Consider the following 20,218-nt stretch of genomic DNA (forward strand, 5'->3'; position numbering starts at 1 on the left):
CATGAGGAGGGAGGTGAAACTTCTTCCTTTGCCTCAGAGGTGTCAAACTGAAATACAATCTGCATTTCTGCTCCACTGAAACATGCAGGAGCATCTTCAGCTAAAGAATTCATATATTCAGTGTAGTTTGCAGACACGAGCATGAGGTCAGGAGATGAGAGTTGTGGATTGTGCTTGGTTATGGGTTTTATTCACCATGACTCAGAGCAAGGAATTTCATTTATTCCCTCATGCACACACAGAATGATTGTTTTTTCTCATGTGTTGGAGTGATACGTTAAAACTGTAAACTGCAGAAGTTCTGAATGAAGATTTAAATGTGTAAAATACTCTGTGGGTTAGAATGGTTTTGTTCATTCATTAATACCCCTGGGTTTTGTGATTGTTAATCCCTCCCCTGAATTGCCCTTTGAGTCATCCCCATCCTGGATTTTTTCCTTTATCCTGACTGAAGATGTTTAATGGTTCCTTCCCCTTCAGAGGAGTGCTCAGGACAGAGCTCTGAACTGTTTCTCTCCCTCACATGTAGATTTGATGTGACAGAGTCCATGCTCTGCACTGTGGCCATCCAGCTCCTCACGGGCGTGCTGGGGCCCTCGTTCTGGAATTTCACGGTAAAGCCCTCGCTGGGCAGCGCCTGCTCGGGCCAGGGCAGCCCCTCTGTCATGCACTGCTCTGGGCAAGGCAGCCTCTGCAGCGTGCTCGTGCTCCACACAAGGAGGAAAAAGATTTCAATGAGTGGGAAGAATTTGATTTAACTGGAAACAAATCTTTTGAAAGCGTCTCATTTTGTTTAAAACCGAAGCAAAACCTGCCTGTTCAACAAAAGTTTGGTTTAAACTTTTCTTTTTATCACGATTTTGGCTTCACCTAAAAGCCAAGCAGGGCTGTGGAAGCAGCTCTAAGTGTGGGTGTAGAATATCGTTGGAACTACTTTTTTAAAACTTATTTTGTTGCTGCCATTTCAATACCTTTCCACCAAAAAAAGGAGAATTTCTTGGCTCTTTCAGGGAACTGTGTGTTGTGTAATAACTTAAAAAGTCTGGTTAAAAATGTCTGGTTTAAGCTGTGCAGCTTGATCCCTGTGCTTGTAGCTTCATGAAGAAGTAACTTCCTTTCCAGCTTGTCTTTATTTTTAAAATGCTTTTCCTTATGTCTGTGCTAAATAAGTCCTTTTCCCCTCTAGTTTGCTAGCCTTAAAGACTTTCTCTTCCTTATTTCACCTCTTTTTCTCCTTTTTTTTTTTTTTTGTTTTTTTGCTAATACATGGTATGTGGGTTAGGTCCCCTCCCAATAAAATGTTATCATTACAAGTGGATTCCTTGAAATATATCATAGATTATGATTATTGTTGATGCATTTTTAGTCTGGACTTTTCCTTGAAATATTTGAGGATATAAGAATAGGTTTTTGATCTCTTTCTTAAGACTGCATCAGATGTTAAACAAAAGTGAGGTTATTTTTTGATGGTTGGTTTGCACTGCCTGTTAAACCTTTGTGGATGCTAATTATTTTCTAATAGTTCTTTTGTTTTTTTCATGTAGTAGCTTAGCAAAATCTCTGCTTCCAGGAGGTTATTTAGGAAGATGAATTACTGGCTCTGCTTTAGGTGCAGCACCATCAGCAATGTGGTAAATCCTGATGTGTCTCCAGCTGACCTTGAGAGCTGGGTGGCTCTAAAGGGAGTCAGGTAACAGCAGTAACTTAATTTTAAAAATACTTTGTTCATAATCTCTGAAAGGCTGGAAATAGTGTCAGGAAGTGGTAATTTAGCAAACAGTAATGCAAAGGAGGGGAGAGGTTAAATCAAGATTTTAGCCTGTAATATCAACTGACCAAGGAGTCACTTAGGGCAGAAAAAATTATAAAATCACATAGTTCTGAAACACTCAGAGAATCTGAGTGTCTGAAATCATTCCCTGGTATGATGGTTGTGGGGTGGAAATAACTCAGATTGGGTGATGAAAGGAAATTGTTTGAACTGGAGTGGGACAGTTTACCATGGGGTGGAAGAGAGAGGAAGGGCAGGTGCAGAGGATCTGGATCTGCTGAGGATGTCCATCTCTACCCCCCTGCAAAGGAGGTCTTTGCCATTGCAGGAGATGCTGGTGATCCTGGTTTACAGCCAGCTGGGGAGTAGGCTGTGAGGGGATGGGCCAGGCAGGGCATTTTCACAGAATCCCACACTGGTTTGGTTTAGAGGGTCCTTAAAGCTCATCCCATCCCACCCTGCCATGGGCAGGGACACCTTCCACCATCCCAGGGTGCTCCCAGCCCTGTCCAGCCTGGCCTTGGGCACTGCCAGGGATCCAGGGGCAGCCACAGCTGCTCTGGGCTGCCTGGGCCAGAGCCTGCCCACCTGCACAAGGAGGAACTTCTTCCCAATGTCTCATCTGTCCCTGCCCTCTGGAACTGGGAAAGCACTTCCCCCTTTTCCTGTCCCTCAGGCTCCTGTCACTGGCTCCTGAGACAGAACCCCAGGTGTTGCTTTTGACAGGTCTCCTCACACACTTATTTTAACCCAGTTTTAGGCACTGAGCTACAGGATAGACTTTTAAATCTATTTAAATTCTTTCATGAGTAATTTCAGATGCCTTCTGGCATCTTTAGTTTTAGTCTTAACTCATAACTAAAGATGCTGCTGCTTCCAAGGGTTAGGGTTTACTCAGACACACCAAGCTTCACTGACTTATTTACACACTCAGATGTCAAGCAGAACAGATTTTTAAGCTCAGTATTGCACATCTCAGATGGTTAAGCTACAGAAAGTGTGTATTCATACTCTGGCTGTTTCATGTGACAAACATTTATACTAAGAAAATACAAGAATATAAACTTGTCTTGAAAATTATACAGGTGCTGGGACAGTATGAAGTGAGTAGCTTCATATTCTTGCAGCACAGCTAAACCTTGTACTTGACTGGACAGGAAAGTTTTATGTTCACCAAGGAGGGGAAAATATCTTAAATTGTTAATGAAGTTTACTTATCCCTGTAACCAATGGGAAATTAATTAGAATAACCTGAAGGCTTAAAAAGCTGGAAAATAAAAATATTTTGGGAATCAAAATAGGTTTAGTCCATTATTCCCCACATTCACACTTGAAGTGCCAGTTTCAGCCCTGCCTCCCTCTCTCTGCAGCTCTGCAGTGTCACCCAGCAGTTCTTGTACTGATGCAATGTGACTTTGGTTTGGAACATTTTGCCTTGGTGATTTTTCAAAGACCAGATTTGGGCTGTTTTAATACAGTTTAGCACAACAATATAGAGGAATTGCAAATAAAGGTCTTGAGGATGATTCAATCTGGAGACTGCTCATCATTTTATAGAAAACAAAATGTTAAAATAATACTGTTCCTAACAATATTTGGTCACAGAAGTGATTAGAGGGATGGAAACCTCCTAAGAGGAAAGGATGGGAGAGCTAGGGATGTTCAGCCTGTAAAAGGGAAGAATCCAGGGAGACCTTTGAGCCTTTTCTTGTGCCTGAAGAGCTGGTAAGGGACTTTGGACAAGGGATGGAGTGCCAGGACAAGGCAGAATGGCTTCAAACTGCCAGAGAGCAAGGATAGATGGGATAGTGGGAAGGAATTCCTCACTGTGAGGTGGGGAGGCCCTGGCCCAGGTTACCCAGAGAAGCTGCAGCTGCCCCATCCCTGGAAGTGTCTGAGGCCAGGCTGGACAGGGCTTGGAGCCCCCTGGGATGGTGGAAGGAGTCCCTGCCCATGGCAGGGGTGGAATGGGATGAGCTTTGAGGTTCCTTCTAACTCAAACCATGCTGGGGGTTCTCTGGATCTTCTCTTTATCTGGGAAGACTGTACAGCTTTGAAGACAGGCAAATAATCTGCATTTCAATTTGTCACAACAGGGAAAGGAGGATCAATAGAGGAGAACACTGCAGTGTGTGCAGGAGAATCCATGGATGGCAGTGTCACCACAGGAATTGCAGCTGCCCCTGGAAACTCTGCAGGAATTTTCCTGTCTTGTGAATTTAGGCAGATAGGGAGTGAGGGTTGAAATGTGCATTTAAAAACTCAAACTTCTATGTTTCTCTGGCTTCATTTGAATTAAATCCTTGGGTGTTCTGGTTTTTAGGCTGTGGTTACCCCCAGTGCAGTGCTGACATTGCCTGACCCTGTCCCTGCCTTCTACAGTGCTGCTGGTTATTATTCTTCCCTAGCATCACTTTGCTGCAGAATCAGTACTTCTCAGCATTATTGTGAGTGTTCTCCCCAACCTTGCCACTGGATGTTCTGTCTGGGCATTTTAGTTTGTCAGATATTGAGTCTGGGCTCTTTGCTCTGTTTTCAGCATCAGCTCTTTGTTCTTCTTCTTTGCCTGGATGTTCCTGCTGATCTTAAACCTCAATACAGGGTCTTCTGTTTATTTTATAGAAGATGAAAAAGCCCCTGGTTTATTTGAAGAAGAGATTTTTGGAACTTGATTCTTTGTGTCCTCTGAACTTGTACAATAACTTTCCGTCCATCTGTGTAGTGTGGGAATGTCTTGGGAAAAGGGTTTGTTTCATTTTCTTCATTTCATGGCCTTAATGATCTTCCACACAATGTGCACAGAGTCAGGGCAGTGCTGACATGACTCAGTTGTCAGGAAACATCAGGCAGCAAACCTGTCAGGCTGGGGGGAAGTGTGGCTCCAGTGGTGCCTGAAAATAACCCACAAAATAAAAATATCCCAGTTCAGAGGTTTTAAGAACCTCTTGCAGAATTCATGCTGCTTGCTCTTCCCATTTGTTTTTTCTTAGGATTTCCACTGTAGTATTTAAATGAGTAAATAAATACAAACACAAGTTGAAAATAGAATCTTTGAACTGGCTGATTTTCTTCTTGCTTTGAAATGGTTTTGCTTTCTTACAGCTCTGTGTGTGGTACCTGCTTCTGTGTAATTAAATGTGATTATAGTAATTAAATGAGGCAGTCTGGAGGAACAATGGCCTTTCTCTATTTTCTGCCTTTTTTCCCTTATTTTTTTACTATGATTTGATACATGATCCATTGCTCCAAAGTTATGTTTTCTCTAATGTTTACCATGGGAGAGTCACTTGAATATGCAATGGAACTTGATGTAGAATAAAATACAGTACTAATGATGTCATACCTAAGCAGGAACATTATCACCCTACTTTGCAAATAAATTCCCCATCCACTAAAGCAAGTTGGATGTATTTTCTCTTAAAAAGAAAGGGATTGGTCAGACTTGCTCTGTAGAAACCTCCCTTGTGGGGCCCCCTGATGGGGAGACCCCTAAAAAGTTCTGTGCTAGGAACTTTTGGCTTTTTGGTCTTCAGGTTGTTATTTATTTTTCTCTTATCAAAGTTCTGCATGCTGTCTGTATCTCAGACTTAGCATACAAAGAGGAGGCACCAAAAGGCACAAGACACAGATTCAAGGTCTTTTAAAGCTATTTTGTCCAATTAACTCTTAGAATGTACTTTATTTCAACCTTTCTACCAATAACTAATTATTTTTCTGTCTGTGCAGCATCTGTGTTGTGTTTGTTTTTTTTTTAACCAATCACTCTGTGCTCCCAACACTGTAGAAAATGGAGTAGATGAAGAGCAAGAAGGAGATCAGACAATGCCCAAAATCTCCTGCCTTGTATCTTATCCACCTCCATACTAAAAACATAAAACTCTTAAGTTTTTCACCCTGTGATAAACTCTACTGCTATCTATTTCACACTGTTACACACTCATAGATTCCAATTAATCCCAAAGTCTTGGAAGCTTTCTCCAAAGCTAAAAGGACGAAGGTTAAAAGCAGTGTTTTCCTGAGGATCAGAACATCTCAGGACAGGCAGAGAAATTTTCCCTGTGCCCTGGGTTCCAACATCCCTCTAAGTGGAGCAAGTGCTTTCCTGCAGCCCTGCTTTTGCCTTCCCATTTATTGGGTAAGTTCCCAGCTCTACCAGAGTTTAAAAGCATTATGGTGACCTAGGCAATTTATGGATTTTTTTGATTGCTAGCTCATTTTACCTGGATACAATGCATAAATTGAAGTTAATCATTTAGGTGTAAGAATGTCCTCTGGATCACCTGATGTGTTAATGTTTTCCAGGCAGTGTGGATATTGCTTTGCTCACGTCTGTCTTGACAAAACCATTGTTGCTTTGGTTTAAAATGGCATTCTTTCACTTCTTTTTCATTTTAGGGAGCTGTTTAGGACTTTTATGAAGGCAGGTAGCAATCAACTTGTCTGCCATTTCCATTTATTCCTCCCCTCTCTGGAGCTGCCAAGTCCCACTGGCTCAGTGCTGGGTTGTGTGGATCCAGGGGCTGAGCAGAGCTTCCCTGCTGCCTCCTCAGGGCTCCCAGCCTTCCCAGGGTCACAAAAAACACCAGGAAAGCTGATGGGCTGGCAATTGGGACAGGAATTTCTTCTGTTTTAGCCAAGCCAATGTCCTGACCTTGCTGATTGCAGGAGAGAAGGTGGGGCTGAGCAGGTGTTTTTGGGGGAAGAAAGTGGTTGGATTTTAAGGAGCTTGGGATGCATGTAGCAGCATCATGGATGTATCTGGTTCATGCTGTGGTTGCACAGTTATCTTGAATTCAGGTTGAACCCAGAGAGGAACAATGTGCCCCTTTTTCACACTTTGTGCTCCCAGCTGTGATCCAGCTTTGAGGAGCTGCCTGTGGATGTCTGGATTGTTAGATTTCTGTCCAGAGGCCACTTGACATCCTGCAAAAAAAAAATTCACTGAATAATTCCAACATCAGGCATGTGCTTTACTGATATCAAGCTTATCATTTTAAGTCATCTAACAGTAGTTTTAATGAGCATGGGATGTTCCCAGGCCGTTTTCCTCCTTGGGATTAAGAATTTATGCTTTCTTTAGGTGATAGTTTGGTGTTTAGTTTCTCCTCAGTAGGTCTTAATGCTTTTGTCTTCTGTTTTAAGGGAGTATTTGGTATTAAAAATACAGAATATTAAGGTGGAACTGAAGTTAAAACTCATATTTTTTTCTTCAGTAGGAGATTCTTACTATAAGTAAGGGGCAAACTTTTAACAAATATCCTGATACTGTTTCTGTTTGAGTTGGAAGGGCAGAGCCCTGGTCAGGGGAGTAAAGGTTGTGCCACGGCTGTGTGAAGATAAAACTGTTTCCCTAACCTCAATTGGGCTCTCAGTCTTGTGCAGAGGTTTGTCTGGCAGAATAACTTGGTTTTCCATACATGACTTGACTTTATTGTGCATAAGATTTCTGCTGCCAAAAGAAACCTGGTTTCCTATCCCAGGAAAGCTGTGAGTTACCTCCGTGACTTATTACTCACTGTTTCTGTGAACTTTCTCAGTTTCTTTCTGTTCTTTAGGAGATTGACAGAAGTAGTGAAACGGGCTAAAACACATTCCTGCACTCCTGCAATGGAGTTGCTCCAGTCCTTCCTTGGCTGGACATGCTGAGAACACATTTCCATGCTGACTCCAAGGGCTGGGAGGAAGTAATTTGCATTAAATCAGTTGATCCGTGTATCTCTGCTGAGCATTTTTTTTTTTTTTCTTGCAAGGTATCTCAATGGCTCTATTTGTTTGTATCAGGACTGAAACCTGAGATATTTTAGAACATTCTTTCCTCAGTGGAAGTCAGTTTTTTCCCCAGCCAATTGTGATTGCCTTGCAGGATTGTTATTGAGCAAATTGAATATAGGAGGGTTCCAAAGGTTGCTTCCCGGATGTTCCATCTCCAGGTTTGTGTAGTGGAAAGCAAATTGGCAAAGCAATCATGGAATGGAGTGGGGTGGGAAGGACCTTAAAACTCATCTCATTCCAACCCCTGCCATGGAGATATCCACCATGGGATTTAGGTGCAGCCTTGGAATGATTCCTTGTGCATGTGGCTCTGCTGCTGACCAGACTGGAGATCCTCAAATGAGGGGATCCATTCCCAGACTGAAACAAAGTCTGTGGAAGCTGATACTAAAATCAATTCCATGGTCTTGTAGCTCATTGAAGGCAGACAGAGGAAAGCCCAGCCCATAATGCTTCTTCCCCGTGCAGGTGATATCAGCAGGGTTTTGTCACAGCAAAGCTTGTGTGTGCAGGAAGGGATTTGGAGTCTTTTAGGTAGAACTATCTAATTGGAAATATGGATAAGCCAGAAATGTTTCAAACTGACTTGAAGGATTATTTTTGATGCAGCACTTCAGGGCAAGATACTATTATGTGGCTATAATATGTAAGTTATATATAACATACATCTATATGCATATATATAGATGTATAGAATGTGTCCCTATTTATAACATATATTGTGTATATACACCCTATAAATATATATGTATATATATATATATATATATATCACATCAGCAAGTCCATCCTCTTCATTTCACTTGTATTTCTATATACTCCTATTTCTGGCATTCTTTTGTACACCCATTTTCCTCTCTTTCTACCTCCAAGATTTTTACATGCTCCTTAAAACAAAGCCATAAATTTTCTGTTTTCTCCCATTCTTCCTGCAGCACATCCTGGCTCTGCTGGAACCAGAAGTGGTTTCTCTTCTTGCTGCCACTGCACCATTTCCATCAACCCTTTAGAGATTCGTGTTTCTTTTCAAAGCTTGATGCTATTCAGAGAATATTCATATTAAGATAGGGTAGGGAATATATTAAGGGTTAAAAATACATTTTTAGAATTTTATCATCTCTACTAAATTCTTTTTTTTTTTTTGGTGGACAAGGTTAAAACTGAATATTTATTTCTGCAGCTGCCACTGGGCAGTGAAGAGTTCCAATGTTTCTGGTTGATAAAATGGATTTCTGTTATTGCACCGTGAAGTAAAACAAAATTATAGTACAACATTGCTCTTAGTTTGAACAAAAAAGCTAAATACATTTTTGCCTTCTAAATTATTGGTGAGTTTTTCCTCTTTTCCTCAGCCGTTATACAGTGCATGACAGAGCTGTGCTGCTGAGCTTGCAAGTAACTGACTTGAAATTGCTTTGAATAATTTTGCTTTTTGTTTTTTGGCTTTTTATACCTAATCAGAATTGATGTGACTGAAGTACAAATCTTCATAATAATCATGCATTTACTGGCAGTGATTGGAGGACCACCTTTTTGGCAATCTCTGGTAATTTTGCTTGTGTTCTTATTTTATCCTTTTTAATAATCCAGTGATCACTGAAGCACTCCTGCACATCTTGAGGCAGTTTCACTTCTGCAGGAAGGTTTCACTTTTCCTTATAAATGGAAACAGGTTTTTGAATTCAGATCCCATGGAATGAACTGTGGGTTCTGTCTGTACCACAGTCATTAAAACAAGGTTATTTTATACCCTGTGCGTGCTGGTGAAAAGCTATCAAAAATTGCATGAACTTAAACCTTTGGTGAAATCCTGGCCAAAACCTGAATGAATTTCATTTCAATAAACAGTGGAGGAATATTAAACTGGGATGAGGATTTGGGGGAACTCTTGGAGAGTAGTTGGGAGTCATCAGTAGATAATTAGGCCTGAATGTGGCTGATGACTCTGGATTTGTGTAAGGGGACAACTCCCCCTTGTCAGGTTTTTCCTTTTAAACTAAGATGATCCTGATTAAATGAGCTGCTGGCACAGCCTGGCTGCAGAACTTTTATTTATATCTATGTCTATGTATTTTTCTATATATAATATATATGTTGATATAGGCTTGCCAGGCCATGTCAGCTGACAGTTTAATAATAATGATAATTATAATAATAGTAATACAATAGTAAGTATTACTGAAGCCACATTGAGCTATCAAAATGACATTGTCCACAGAAAAGCATGTATGTGCATATGTAAATTTTAAATAAGTTTACTGGAAATAAAATCCAAAGCATTGATTTCCTGAAAGGTTTTCCTAGTTTTCCTTCCTGGTTATTGATCTTCTCTCTGTATTTGGTAAATGCAGTTCTTAAGGAGAAAGAAATCTTGATTTCAGTAACACCAAGAGATGGTCAAAAGTCCCTGAAAAGCTTCACCTCAAATGGATGAATTTCTAATGTGCTCTGTGCAATGAACCCACAGTATGTGGAAAGGATCCCAAATGAGCTAATTGTGGCCATCCTGATTTTGCTGCTTATGCTTTCAGGCTTAAAACCCTAAAGCCCTTAATTAATTCTATAAACTGCAAATACTATCTATAGGGAATGAGGGTGGGAAGGATTGATTACAGAATAAAAATAAGGCTACATGTAACCTTATTGGTGACATTAATATCTAGAAATATTAATGTGGCCAACATCCCGATGCAGCTATAATTTAATATTCTGTGTTATCAAGATAATTTATCAATTCCTGTTCTCAGTTTACTTTAAAAAAAAAGTGTGGAGGGGGGGGGATGCTGCTGCTGCAACCTCTGGCATAATTCAGTAATGTTTGTGTGAGCTTAGAAATGGATCTCTTGTTATTAAATAGCTTAAATAACTCCAAAATTGCCTTTTAAATAACCCTTTTCAGCAAAATCTTGAAATCTATCAGAAGTTCTGGGTTGGAGCAGCGTTTGCCTAAGGCAGCTCCCAAAAATATTAAACTATTTTGGTTAGCTTAATGGAGCATCTCTCCAGAGAACAACATTAATCAGGTCTCCCATGACAATCCTGTTTAATTCAATGAGTGATATTTTGTGTTCATTTACAGATAAATCTTACTTACTGCTTGCAGAGCAAAATAAATCACGCAACCCCTTCTCACCCAGCCCTCTCTAATCCTTTAATACTTGATGTGACTACAAAGTTGGTGGTTTGGTATTTTCTGTTTGCTTCTGTTTGGGGGAAATGGGGAGTAGATGTGGTTGTGTACTCAAACACTCCACTTTTCATGGGAAAAGCAAAACACTCTGAACAGGCAAAATGCAGAGTTGTGAATTTTGGAAATTGTTGTTTTCATTACCTTTCTTTTATTCCATGAAACTGTGTGTGCCTGTCTTGGCCCCCTCCTTTCTGGCAGTGTAAATTCTCTTCAAAGCCTGTTAAATGCTGCTCCCCATGCTCCTGGAGCTGGTAATTCCTGTGGGATGCTGAGTATGCCTCATCTTGGATCATTTGGGACATGTGAGTAGAGCAAGGAAGCTTAGGGTAACTTGTTAAATAGATTATATATTTGAAGTTGGTTTTCCTGCTTGAAGCAAGAAAAGTGATACAATTGTTGGAGTTTTCTCCCGTAGGGTCTGGATTATGAAAAAGCACAAACACTTTGGGAATATGGAGATGGAATTCAGCCCTCTGGAAGTTGTTCCTTGGGCAGATGTGACTGTAGTTTATCTGGACAGCTGGGATGCAGCCCTGTGAGAAGGACTCCAGGGTCTGAGTTGCCCAGCTGGCTGTGGTAATTGTGGGATTGGTGACAGGAGGAGTTCCTGGAGGAAGCGAGACTCTTACATGCTCCCTCCCTGCTGCTTCCATGAGCCCTTAGCTGGAATCTGCTCTGGCCTATTCCCTCATAAATTTATTTTTTAAATACCAATTCATTTTGCACAAAACTGATGAAATGTACTCTGCAATCCTTTAATGCTGGCTCTGGCAGCCACTCCTGACTCCATCCGTTGCCTGCTGCCACTTGGTTACTGCCGTGCCTGGGCTCTTCCCAAACCACATCTTCAATCATGGAATGGTTTGGTTTGGAATGGACCTTAAAGCTCATTCAGTGCCACCCCCTGTCATGGGCAGAGACACCTTCCCCTAGACCAGGTTGCTCCAAGCCCTGTCCAGCCTGGAATGCTTCTTTCCCAGGGTTTACCTGGATTCTGCAGCTCTCTGGGCAATGCAGCTTTCCGTCTGTGATCAGTCTCAGAGGGTTTAAAAGAGAAAAATCTTTTACATTTGCCTGTAAAAGATGTAACTGGTAATGATTCCCTGCATTGCAGACATGGTTTTGGGAAGTTCTGCCTGCACGTGGTGTTGGATGAAGCCCCTGGAATCACCAGGAAAGGCAGAATAATTGCAGGAACTATAGTGATAGTGGATGGAATACCAGACAGGGAAGCCTGGCAGCTGTCTTCCAGTGTCCTCTGAGTTAAAATTCAGGGGCTGTGGTGCCACTTTGTAGGAACATTTCCTTCTCTCCCTCCAGTCAGAGGGAAGAAATAAAAGTAATCTGATATTTGCATGGTTTTGCTGCTTCCCACTTTTGGCTTTGATGATCCCATTTTGTACACAGAGAAATTCAGCAGGTGCTGACTTTTTAATCCACTCCTGGCTTTCCTCTGCCAAATTTCTCTATGTGGCCGTTTCTCAATATTTTTTCCTTCTAACATATTTTGCACTGATGCAGCTGCTGTGGAGGCCAACGGGAGGGTGTTAAGAACCTAAAATTGGCCAAACTGGGTGTTATAACAGTGTGGCCTTATCTTCTCCTTCCCTGAGCATCCTTCTCCAGTGTTTGAGTGGTTGCTGGGGGTTCACGGGGTGTTTTTCCCAGCCAATTCCCTTTGTCTTGGGGAAATGTCAACCTTAATGTCTTTTGACTCCTGTAATGGAGTTTGCTACTGTTTCCTTTTGCTTGTAAAAGTCAATCCACCCTGTTCTTTAAATACCAAAGTTCTGAGGCAGAGGCCAGCACGGGTACCTGCTTTTAGAAGAGCTTGAGGAATCCTGAGCCTCCTGACATTAATGAATGATTAGAAGTAGTGCTCTAGTCTGGCAGTTCAGGCCTTCTCTTTACTTGTCTTTATTCTTTCTGTACAATCTTGTAGGAAATGCCTTTTTTTTTTTTTTTGCCTTAACAGGGTAGCCTTAGCAGGGGAGAAATATATTTGAGTGTCATGAAACTGGGTGGGGTTTGGGGAATGGGCTGAACAAGGCATGAAGGGTTAAAGCTCCTCTGCCTCTTGATCATGCCCTGGAAAGATGAAGACATTGAGTTGTTGAATGGAATAGAAAACTTAGGATCTTCAAGAACAATCTTCAAGCTCTAGCAGGGTTTGGACAGTGCTCTCAGGCATAGGGTTGGATTGTTGGGCTGTCTGTGTAGCAACAGGGGTTGGACTGGATGCTCCTGATGGGTCCCTTCCAACTCATAGCATTTCATTGTTTACCTGTACCTGCTGAAAGCTACTCTGAGAGGGTAATTAAAAAAAAAAGAGAAGCAATTTGACCTCCTTTGGTCTTCTGTTCCTAGCTGGACTCATTGGGGAGCCAAGCGTTTATTCAGTTGAGTGCCATGACTTCAGTTCCTGAATAAGGAGCTTTTAGTAGTTGAATAGGTACAGTTGGGAGGTTTTCGGTAGTTGTCTCTAAACACTTGCTCCCATAACATATCTCCTGTGCTTTACTTTGGACTATTCTTCATTTCTAGTTTTTCCTGTTCTGCTTGAAACATGACTGTTAAAAAACGAAGGAAACTTTCGAAACTGCCTGTGATCGTTCTCTCCTTCTTTAGCAACCTCATCCTTCCTCTCCAGGTCACTCTGTTCTGACTTGTCTGATCTCTTTGCTTGCCTTGCCTTGCACAAAAGTTTGGATCCAGTGCTTGAAAGGGTTTATCTGACCATCCCCAAGTGGCTGTTCTTCTGCCCAGTTTGATCTTGACTGCGGCTTCAGGAAAGGTGATGATTCTCTCCCCTGGGGTGATTTAGAGCAAGCTCTTGGTTTCTGTCCATTTCTCTGCTTTTGGTGTCTCTTCTATGGTAACTGAACATAAGTCTGGCTTTCTGGGAAGCTTCATGGAAGCTTTTGGAAAATAATTTTTTCTCTCTAGAAATGTCAATCTCTGTATAGCAGAGAGAGAAGAGCAAATATATTGAAAAGTGGAGTGTTTGAGTGCACATGAAATACTAACCCAAATTTGAGTTTGTACATATTGTAACTTCTTGTCTCTCTTCCATTAAGATTCCGATACTGAATATTCAGGTGAAAATATTCCCAGCTCTTTGTACTGTGGCAGGAACCATATTCTCCTGTACAAACTACTTTGGTGTGATCTTCACAGGTGGAGTTGGCAAAAATGGATCCACTATAGCAGTGAGTACCTTGGGCTGCCAGTTCCTCCTCAGCACAGAGGCTCTTCAGCCACAGTTTCTATTTAACATAATCCCTCCTCCATGGAAAATATTTTCCCATTAGCTCCTTGCTGGCTTGGGAAAAACAAGTTAATATTGCATGTGCAAGAATAGTAGATTTAGGAGTCAAAGTTTTAAAATTTTTTGTTAAAAGTACTCATTGTACTTTGATATTTGTTTTTGAATTAATGAGATAAATGAAGTTATACAAATACACCCCTCACTGAGGAGTTCATAGAAAAATCCTGTGCAAAAATCCATTCAGAAAGAAATCTTTCACGAAGATTCTGGGTTTGATCCTTCTGAAAGATCTATATTATTTCTATTACCAATGTAAAAGAATGAGTGGATGTGTCTGCACAAGCACCTTCTGTTGCAGTGTTCTTGTTGCCTAAAATATTATTTTTTTCCCCAGAACCAGAAAGTTTCCACCACTTCTCAGCTGCTGCATGCTCAAGTTTCACTACTTCTTGTTCCTTTTACCACCAGCATTCAAAAAGATGTTTCTAATGTGGTTTTATTTTTAACCCCTCATTGCACACCACATGAGGGGCTCTTTGAGGTTTCTTTGCAATGTGCACATTTTATTAACCTCATGCTTTAATCTCACCACAGGGAACAAGTGTCCTCTCACCTTTTCTCCATATTGGCTCAGTGATCGCCTTGGCTGCAATGATCTACAAGAAATCTGCTGTGCAGCTCTTTGAGAGGCACCCCTGTCTCTACATCCTAACTTTTGGCTTTGTGTCTGCCAAGATCACAAATAAACTGGTGGTGAGTGTGCCAGAACCTTCCCCAGTCTTGTTGCAGGAGAACTTTTTGTAGATTATGGAGCTGTCTTGTTTGTGCACTGAAGAGATACTTGTGCTTTGCTTTGAGTAGCCTGGAGGTGCAGCAGAGTCTTTGAAAGGGCAGTGTAAATGTGGGGTTTGAAAGGGCAGTGTAAATGTGGGGTTGATGCTGTGGTTGCACAGGCAGCACCAGACAGCTCAGAGCTGTTTCTCCCCCTTCTCCAGCTGTTAATTCACACATTTGCAATGTATTTGTGCACGTGTGAAGAGTTGGGCTGGAACAGAGGGGGCTGGAATCCCCCTCAGACGCAAAGGGGAGGAAGGTTTGGCAGAAGGAGAGGAGGTGATGGAGCTGCTGAGGTTTGGAACACTTCCTGAGGGTTTGACTTGAAGAATTGGACTAAAATAGGAGTTAAAATAGTTAACAGGTTTATACAAGGGCAGAGGTGTCACTGAATGAGGGTTAAACATCTCCTGCCTCAAAGGCCATCCCAGTTCTGCAGGCCTCTGTTGGGCTGTTGTGAGCTGGGTCAATGCTGGACTTAGCTCACAGTGAAAGAGTTTAAGTTCATAGTGGAGGAAGAGCTTAAGCTCACAGTAGAAGAAAAGTTTCTTTCTTACCAGGCCTGCTTTGGTGCTCAGTCCCATCCCAGCTGTGCTGAGCAGTCAGGATGGAGTGTGGGCTGGGTTCTGTGCACCTAGGGAAGTGAGAAGGGCACACATGAACACCAAAAATGGTCATCAAATTGTAACCAGAGAAAGGTGGTGATCCTCATGGAATGGGAGAAAAAGAGGTGGAGGGAGAGGAACACCAAGTGTCCTTGATTTTTTGAGCTCCAGCAGCTGTGAGTTTTTGTTTCCAGGCTCAACTTTAAAAGTTACCAGTCTGCTTCCATTTCACTGTTTCTGGGAGGAGGAAGAGGTGAGCTGGAAAACTTACTAGTTTTTTTTCCTGTGCTACATTCTCTGCTCTAATAAAAGATGCCTCTGCAAACCTTGCATCTCTGTAGCTGTGGAGCACATGGTTCAAACAATACTGTTGTGGCCACTTGAGTATTTGGTATTTTTCAGTAATGTGGCTTGAACTGTATGGTTTTGGCTTTGTGTGTTCTGAAATCACTCTGCCTTGGCTGGCATATATTTATTTCTTAAACTTCTCTTTTCTTTTTTTTTTTTTTACTGCAGGTTGCCCACATGACCAAGAGTGAGATGTATCTGTATGACACAGCATTCATAGGCCCAGCATTGCTGTTCCTTGACCAGTATTTTAACAGCTTTATTGATGAGTATATTGTCCTCTGGATTGCCCTGGTGAGTCCAAGCTAATGTTATTAATTAGCTCTGCCACTAATTCGTTGTGTTGGTTGTGCCCAGCTGAATCCCCTGGAGTGGATTTGAAGTTGGTGCAGAGCTGAACAGGGTCACAGTGTCCCTGGTTTGGTGTTGGGACAATCTGGGCACTGTCTTTAGGGATGGTCTGGGTGAGGGGATCGAGGCACTCCCAGTCAGTTTGCAGAGGACACCAGGCTGGGTGGGATGTAGATCTTCCGGAGGAATCTGGACAGGTTGGATCCATGGCTGAGGGCAGCAGGGGGAGGGTCAGCCAGGCCAAGTGCCAGGTCCCATCCTCGGGTCACAACAGCCCCATGAAATGCTCCAGGCTAGGAGAAGAGTGGCTGGAAAGCTGGGAAAGGATCTGGGAATGCTGGTAACAGTGGCTGGACATGAGCCCAGGTGGGCAGGTAGGCCAGTGGAATCTGGGCTGTCACAGCCATGGCGTGCCCAGCGTGGTTCCCTGTGCTGGCACTGCTGGGGCAGCTCCAGCCCTGGGGCAGCTCTGGGCCCCTCCTGGCAGCAGAGACCCTGAGGGGCTGGGGTGTGTGCAGGGAAGGGAAGGGAGCTGGGGAAGGGTCTGGAGCCCCAGGAGCAGCTGAGGGAGCTGGGAAAGGGGCTCAGCCTGGAGCAAAGTTCTGGCTGTGCACAACTCCCTGACAGGAGGGGGCAGCCAAGGGAGGTCAGACTCTGCTGCCAGGCAACAGGGGCCAGGACAAGAGGAAATGGCTTCTGGCTGTGCCAGGGAAGTTCAGGTTGGATATTTGAAAAAAAAATGCTGAAAGACTTGATCAGGCATTGGAATAAATTGCCCAGGGCAGTGATGGAGTCACCATACCTAGAAGAGTTCAAGAGGTGTCTGAATGTGGCACCTGGTGACTTGGGTTAAGGATGATTATGGTGACTCTGGGGTGATGGTGGGACTCGATGGTCTTGAAGGTCACTTGCAGCCTTGATGACTGATAGTTTAAAATTTCAAAGCATTGTAGCAAATATTCAAAGCTTAGATTAGAATATTTTGCAGTTGAGTGTTGCTGCCTCGTTAGCCGGGTCCTTGTGATGGGCAATGCCGGGGTGCTCTGGCTGTGGCTTAAGGTCTGGAATATCTGTCATGACTCCAGCACCCATCGGGATAAACATCCTAAATTCAACTTGTCTGGGCTTATTAAATGCACAAGTTTAATGTACAAAAACAGTGTCAATCTTTTGGTAAAATTGTGTTGGTGTGATGGGAAAAGATATTCTGTGTGTGGCTTTCACCATTCTGAGTTAATGGGGCATTTCACAGTATCTCTGTAGCTGCTGTAACTCTTATCCACTTTCTTATTGTAGAATTAAGAGTCTGTCTTGTCTTAGGCTGGAAGAAAGCTCACAATTCCCAGAAATTCTTTAGGGAGTGATGTGCCATCCGTGGAAGTGTCCAAGGCCAGGTTGGACAGAGCTTGGAGCAGCCTGGTGTAGTGGAAGGCGTCTCTGCCCATGACAGGGGTGCAGCTGGATGGGCTCTAAGGTCTCTCCCATCCCAGGCCAGTCTGGGATTCTGTGGTTATTCCTGGAGTGGAGATTCAGCTCAATGGGCCACAGTGCTGTGGTTGTGCAGTGTGGGCTGTTACACACATAGCAGCCCGTAAGGAACTTGTGGGATAACTGTGGGTGATGTTTTCCTGTGCAGATCCTGTCCCTGTTCGACCTGCTGCGGTACTGCGTCAGCGTGTGCAACCAGATCGCCGCGCACCTGCACATCCACGTGTTCCGCATCAAGGGCTGCCCCACGCACTCGAACCACCACTAGGGATGGGAGCTGCCATGGGGGAGTGGAGGGCGAGCTGGGGTTCTACAGGAGTGGATGAAGACTTGTAGGAGACTAAGGCTAAAAGCAGATAAGAACAAAGTAATTTATAATAATCAATGTTGTATAACTTTTCTTCTTTGTTATCAGTAACACTCCTTAACTAGTCTCCTGCCTGAGAGAGTGAATTCCAAGTACACCCTAGTCAACTTTCCATGTAGTCAACTCTGTTGGTTCCAAGCCCGGGAAAGCATGCAGGAAGAAAATGCTCTGTCTTTGTAATTACCTTGATTACAAATTAATCTCTCTATGGTGAATGGATCCCCACCAACTGAAGTTTCTAATGTAGTATAATTACAGCTGCAATCTGACTTGCTTTTAATTTTAATATTTCATCATCTCTTAGTGAAATACTTGTTTAGTGTCCACTTGGAATTTATTTACTAAAGACCTGAGCTGGTAAAAACCCAGAGATATCTCACTAAGTTGTGTGGCTGCAGCAGCTGCCAGGTGGGAGCCAGGCTGGGGTGGTTTTTGCTCGTGCATTGCTGACAAAGCGGTTTCATGCTGAACAGGGTCCTGCGAGCCAAGGGGTGCCCGGCATGCAAAATAGTGTGGTATCTTTGTCAATTAATTTTATTTTTTTAAATAAACATTATCTAAAAAGACAACTTATTTCTCAATTTTCTTCAGTGGAAAAGACTAAAAGAAAAAAAAATTACTGTTTACTTTTTTATGTATAAAACTTAAGCAAAATTTCCTTTCTGCTCTTAATAAATAAGAATTCTGAGAGCAACAGTTGTCTTGAGATGTATATGTTGCTCTGTCGTGCTTAGACTTGTGAATGACAAACCTGGCTGTGGTTTAGAAGTAGTTTTCCAGTGCTTTTATGTGGATCGTGTCATTCCAGGATTTCTGAGAGCTTTGCTTGCTAAACAGTGCAGTAAGTTTGGGTTTCTTTTTTCTGTCATTGTTTTCATACAATTTTAACTGTCGTGAACTGCATGAGGGACACTAAGATTAATGGAGGGTTTAATTGCATGATAATGAAGTTCACATGGTGCCACAGGCCCTGGCACTGAGGGGGGAACTTCCCCCCGAGCAAAGGGGCTGAAGTACCAAGCAGGGAGTGACTCTGAGCAGGATCTGCCTTGGCTGTGGGGAAGCTGCTGCAGACAGCTGGAATGTTGGATCCCATGTCTGAAATGCCAGCCCTCTAACCATGGAGCATCCCTCTGAAGGCGGGAAGGAAATCCTCTGTATTGGGAGCTCAGGCCAAGGCAGTGCATGTGGACAATGACATGGCTCTGAAGGAGTTAAACACAGCTCATGGTCAAAAAATCCGAACCAAAAATCTTCACACCTCAGTAAATCAAAATCTCACTGAGCTCCTGTAAGGGCTGATGTGGATTTCCTGTGATACCCCAGTGATTAGAAACTGTGCTCAGGAAGTGGAGAGAAAACTCAGTTCCTGCAGTGCTTGGAGAGGTTTGAAACCCTTGTGCCCTCTCCCCGGGCAGTGCTCAGTGTCTGGCTGCTGTGGACTGAGAGATTGAGCTTCTTTGTGTCCTGGCAGGGACAGGACTGGAGGGAGCATGAAGGAAGGTGGCTCTGCTTTAGTGGCTGCAGTGTTTGTGGGGACAGCCCAGGCTGGCCCTGCTGGGTTGTGCTAGCACGTGGAGCAGAGGTGCCAAGTCCTTTGGCCCAGCCTTGGCACAGGAAGTGCCCAGTCTCGTGGCTTCTGTGCTTGGAAGAGTCTTGGTTCCTTCCCATGGAGGGGCACCGTGTCAGCAGGTGAGGTGGGGGTCATGTGTCAGCCCGGGGGCACTGGGGGAATCAGGAACGTGCTTGGGATGAGGAGACTCCTGTATGGCTTCCCCACTCCACCTTTGCCCTCCCACTTGGAATCTTGTGAGCAGCAGTTTTACGGCAAGAGCAGCTGAAGGTTCTTGAGGGACCTGGCTCTGTGTTGGGTGGGGGTTTGATTCCTGCACCCTGATACACCTGGGGCAGCTCCCCCATGTCCTGGAGCTCTGCTCCAAGTACCTTGGTGGAGCAGGAGCATCTCCATGCGTGAGGTGACAGCTCTAGAATGACATTTTTAGATATAAGTGGAGTTCAGGGAACTCATTGAGTTTTAACAGCAGTGAGTGGGAAAGGGCTGATCTGGACAATGCAGCCTCTGCTGCTGTCCTTCAAGGGCAGCAGGTAAGTCTGCAAGGGAAGAGAGTGGAAGGGTTTGAACGTTCCCTTTACAAATCACGTGTTTCCTTTCATCAGCATAGAGTGGGTGCAGAACTGTTGCTTGGAAAGTCCCTCCCTGGAG

At 43.3% G+C, this 20,218-nt stretch overlaps 1 protein-coding gene across 6 annotated transcripts in view; it reads left to right on the top strand.

Annotated features, from left to right (window-relative positions):
• CEPT1 (choline/ethanolamine phosphotransferase 1) overlaps positions 1–18,563 on the top strand; it is a 32,879-nt gene extending 14,316 nt beyond the window's left edge. For 5 of the 6 annotated variants that reach the window (XM_063178025.1, XM_063178024.1, XM_063178027.1 and 2 more), the window contains exons 5-9: positions 530–614; positions 13,811–13,942; positions 14,596–14,754; positions 15,957–16,082; positions 17,776–18,563. In XM_063178025.1, the coding sequence (XP_063034095.1) occupies positions 530–614; positions 13,811–13,942; positions 14,596–14,754; positions 15,957–16,082; positions 17,776–17,895 (622 nt within the window). In that variant the 3' untranslated portion in view covers positions 17,896–18,563. Of the gene's footprint in view, positions 1–529; positions 615–9,004; positions 9,090–13,810; positions 13,943–14,595; positions 14,755–15,956; positions 16,083–17,775 lie in introns of all 6 variants that reach the window. The other variant, XM_063178023.1, reaches the window with a different exon arrangement.
• Positions 18,564–20,218: the final 1,655 nt, after the last annotated feature.

Source organism: Melospiza melodia, chromosome 28 (genome assembly GCF_035770615.1).
Source record: "Melospiza melodia melodia isolate bMelMel2 chromosome 28, bMelMel2.pri, whole genome shotgun sequence".
Taxonomy (NCBI): Eukaryota; Metazoa; Chordata; class Aves; order Passeriformes; family Passerellidae; genus Melospiza; species Melospiza melodia.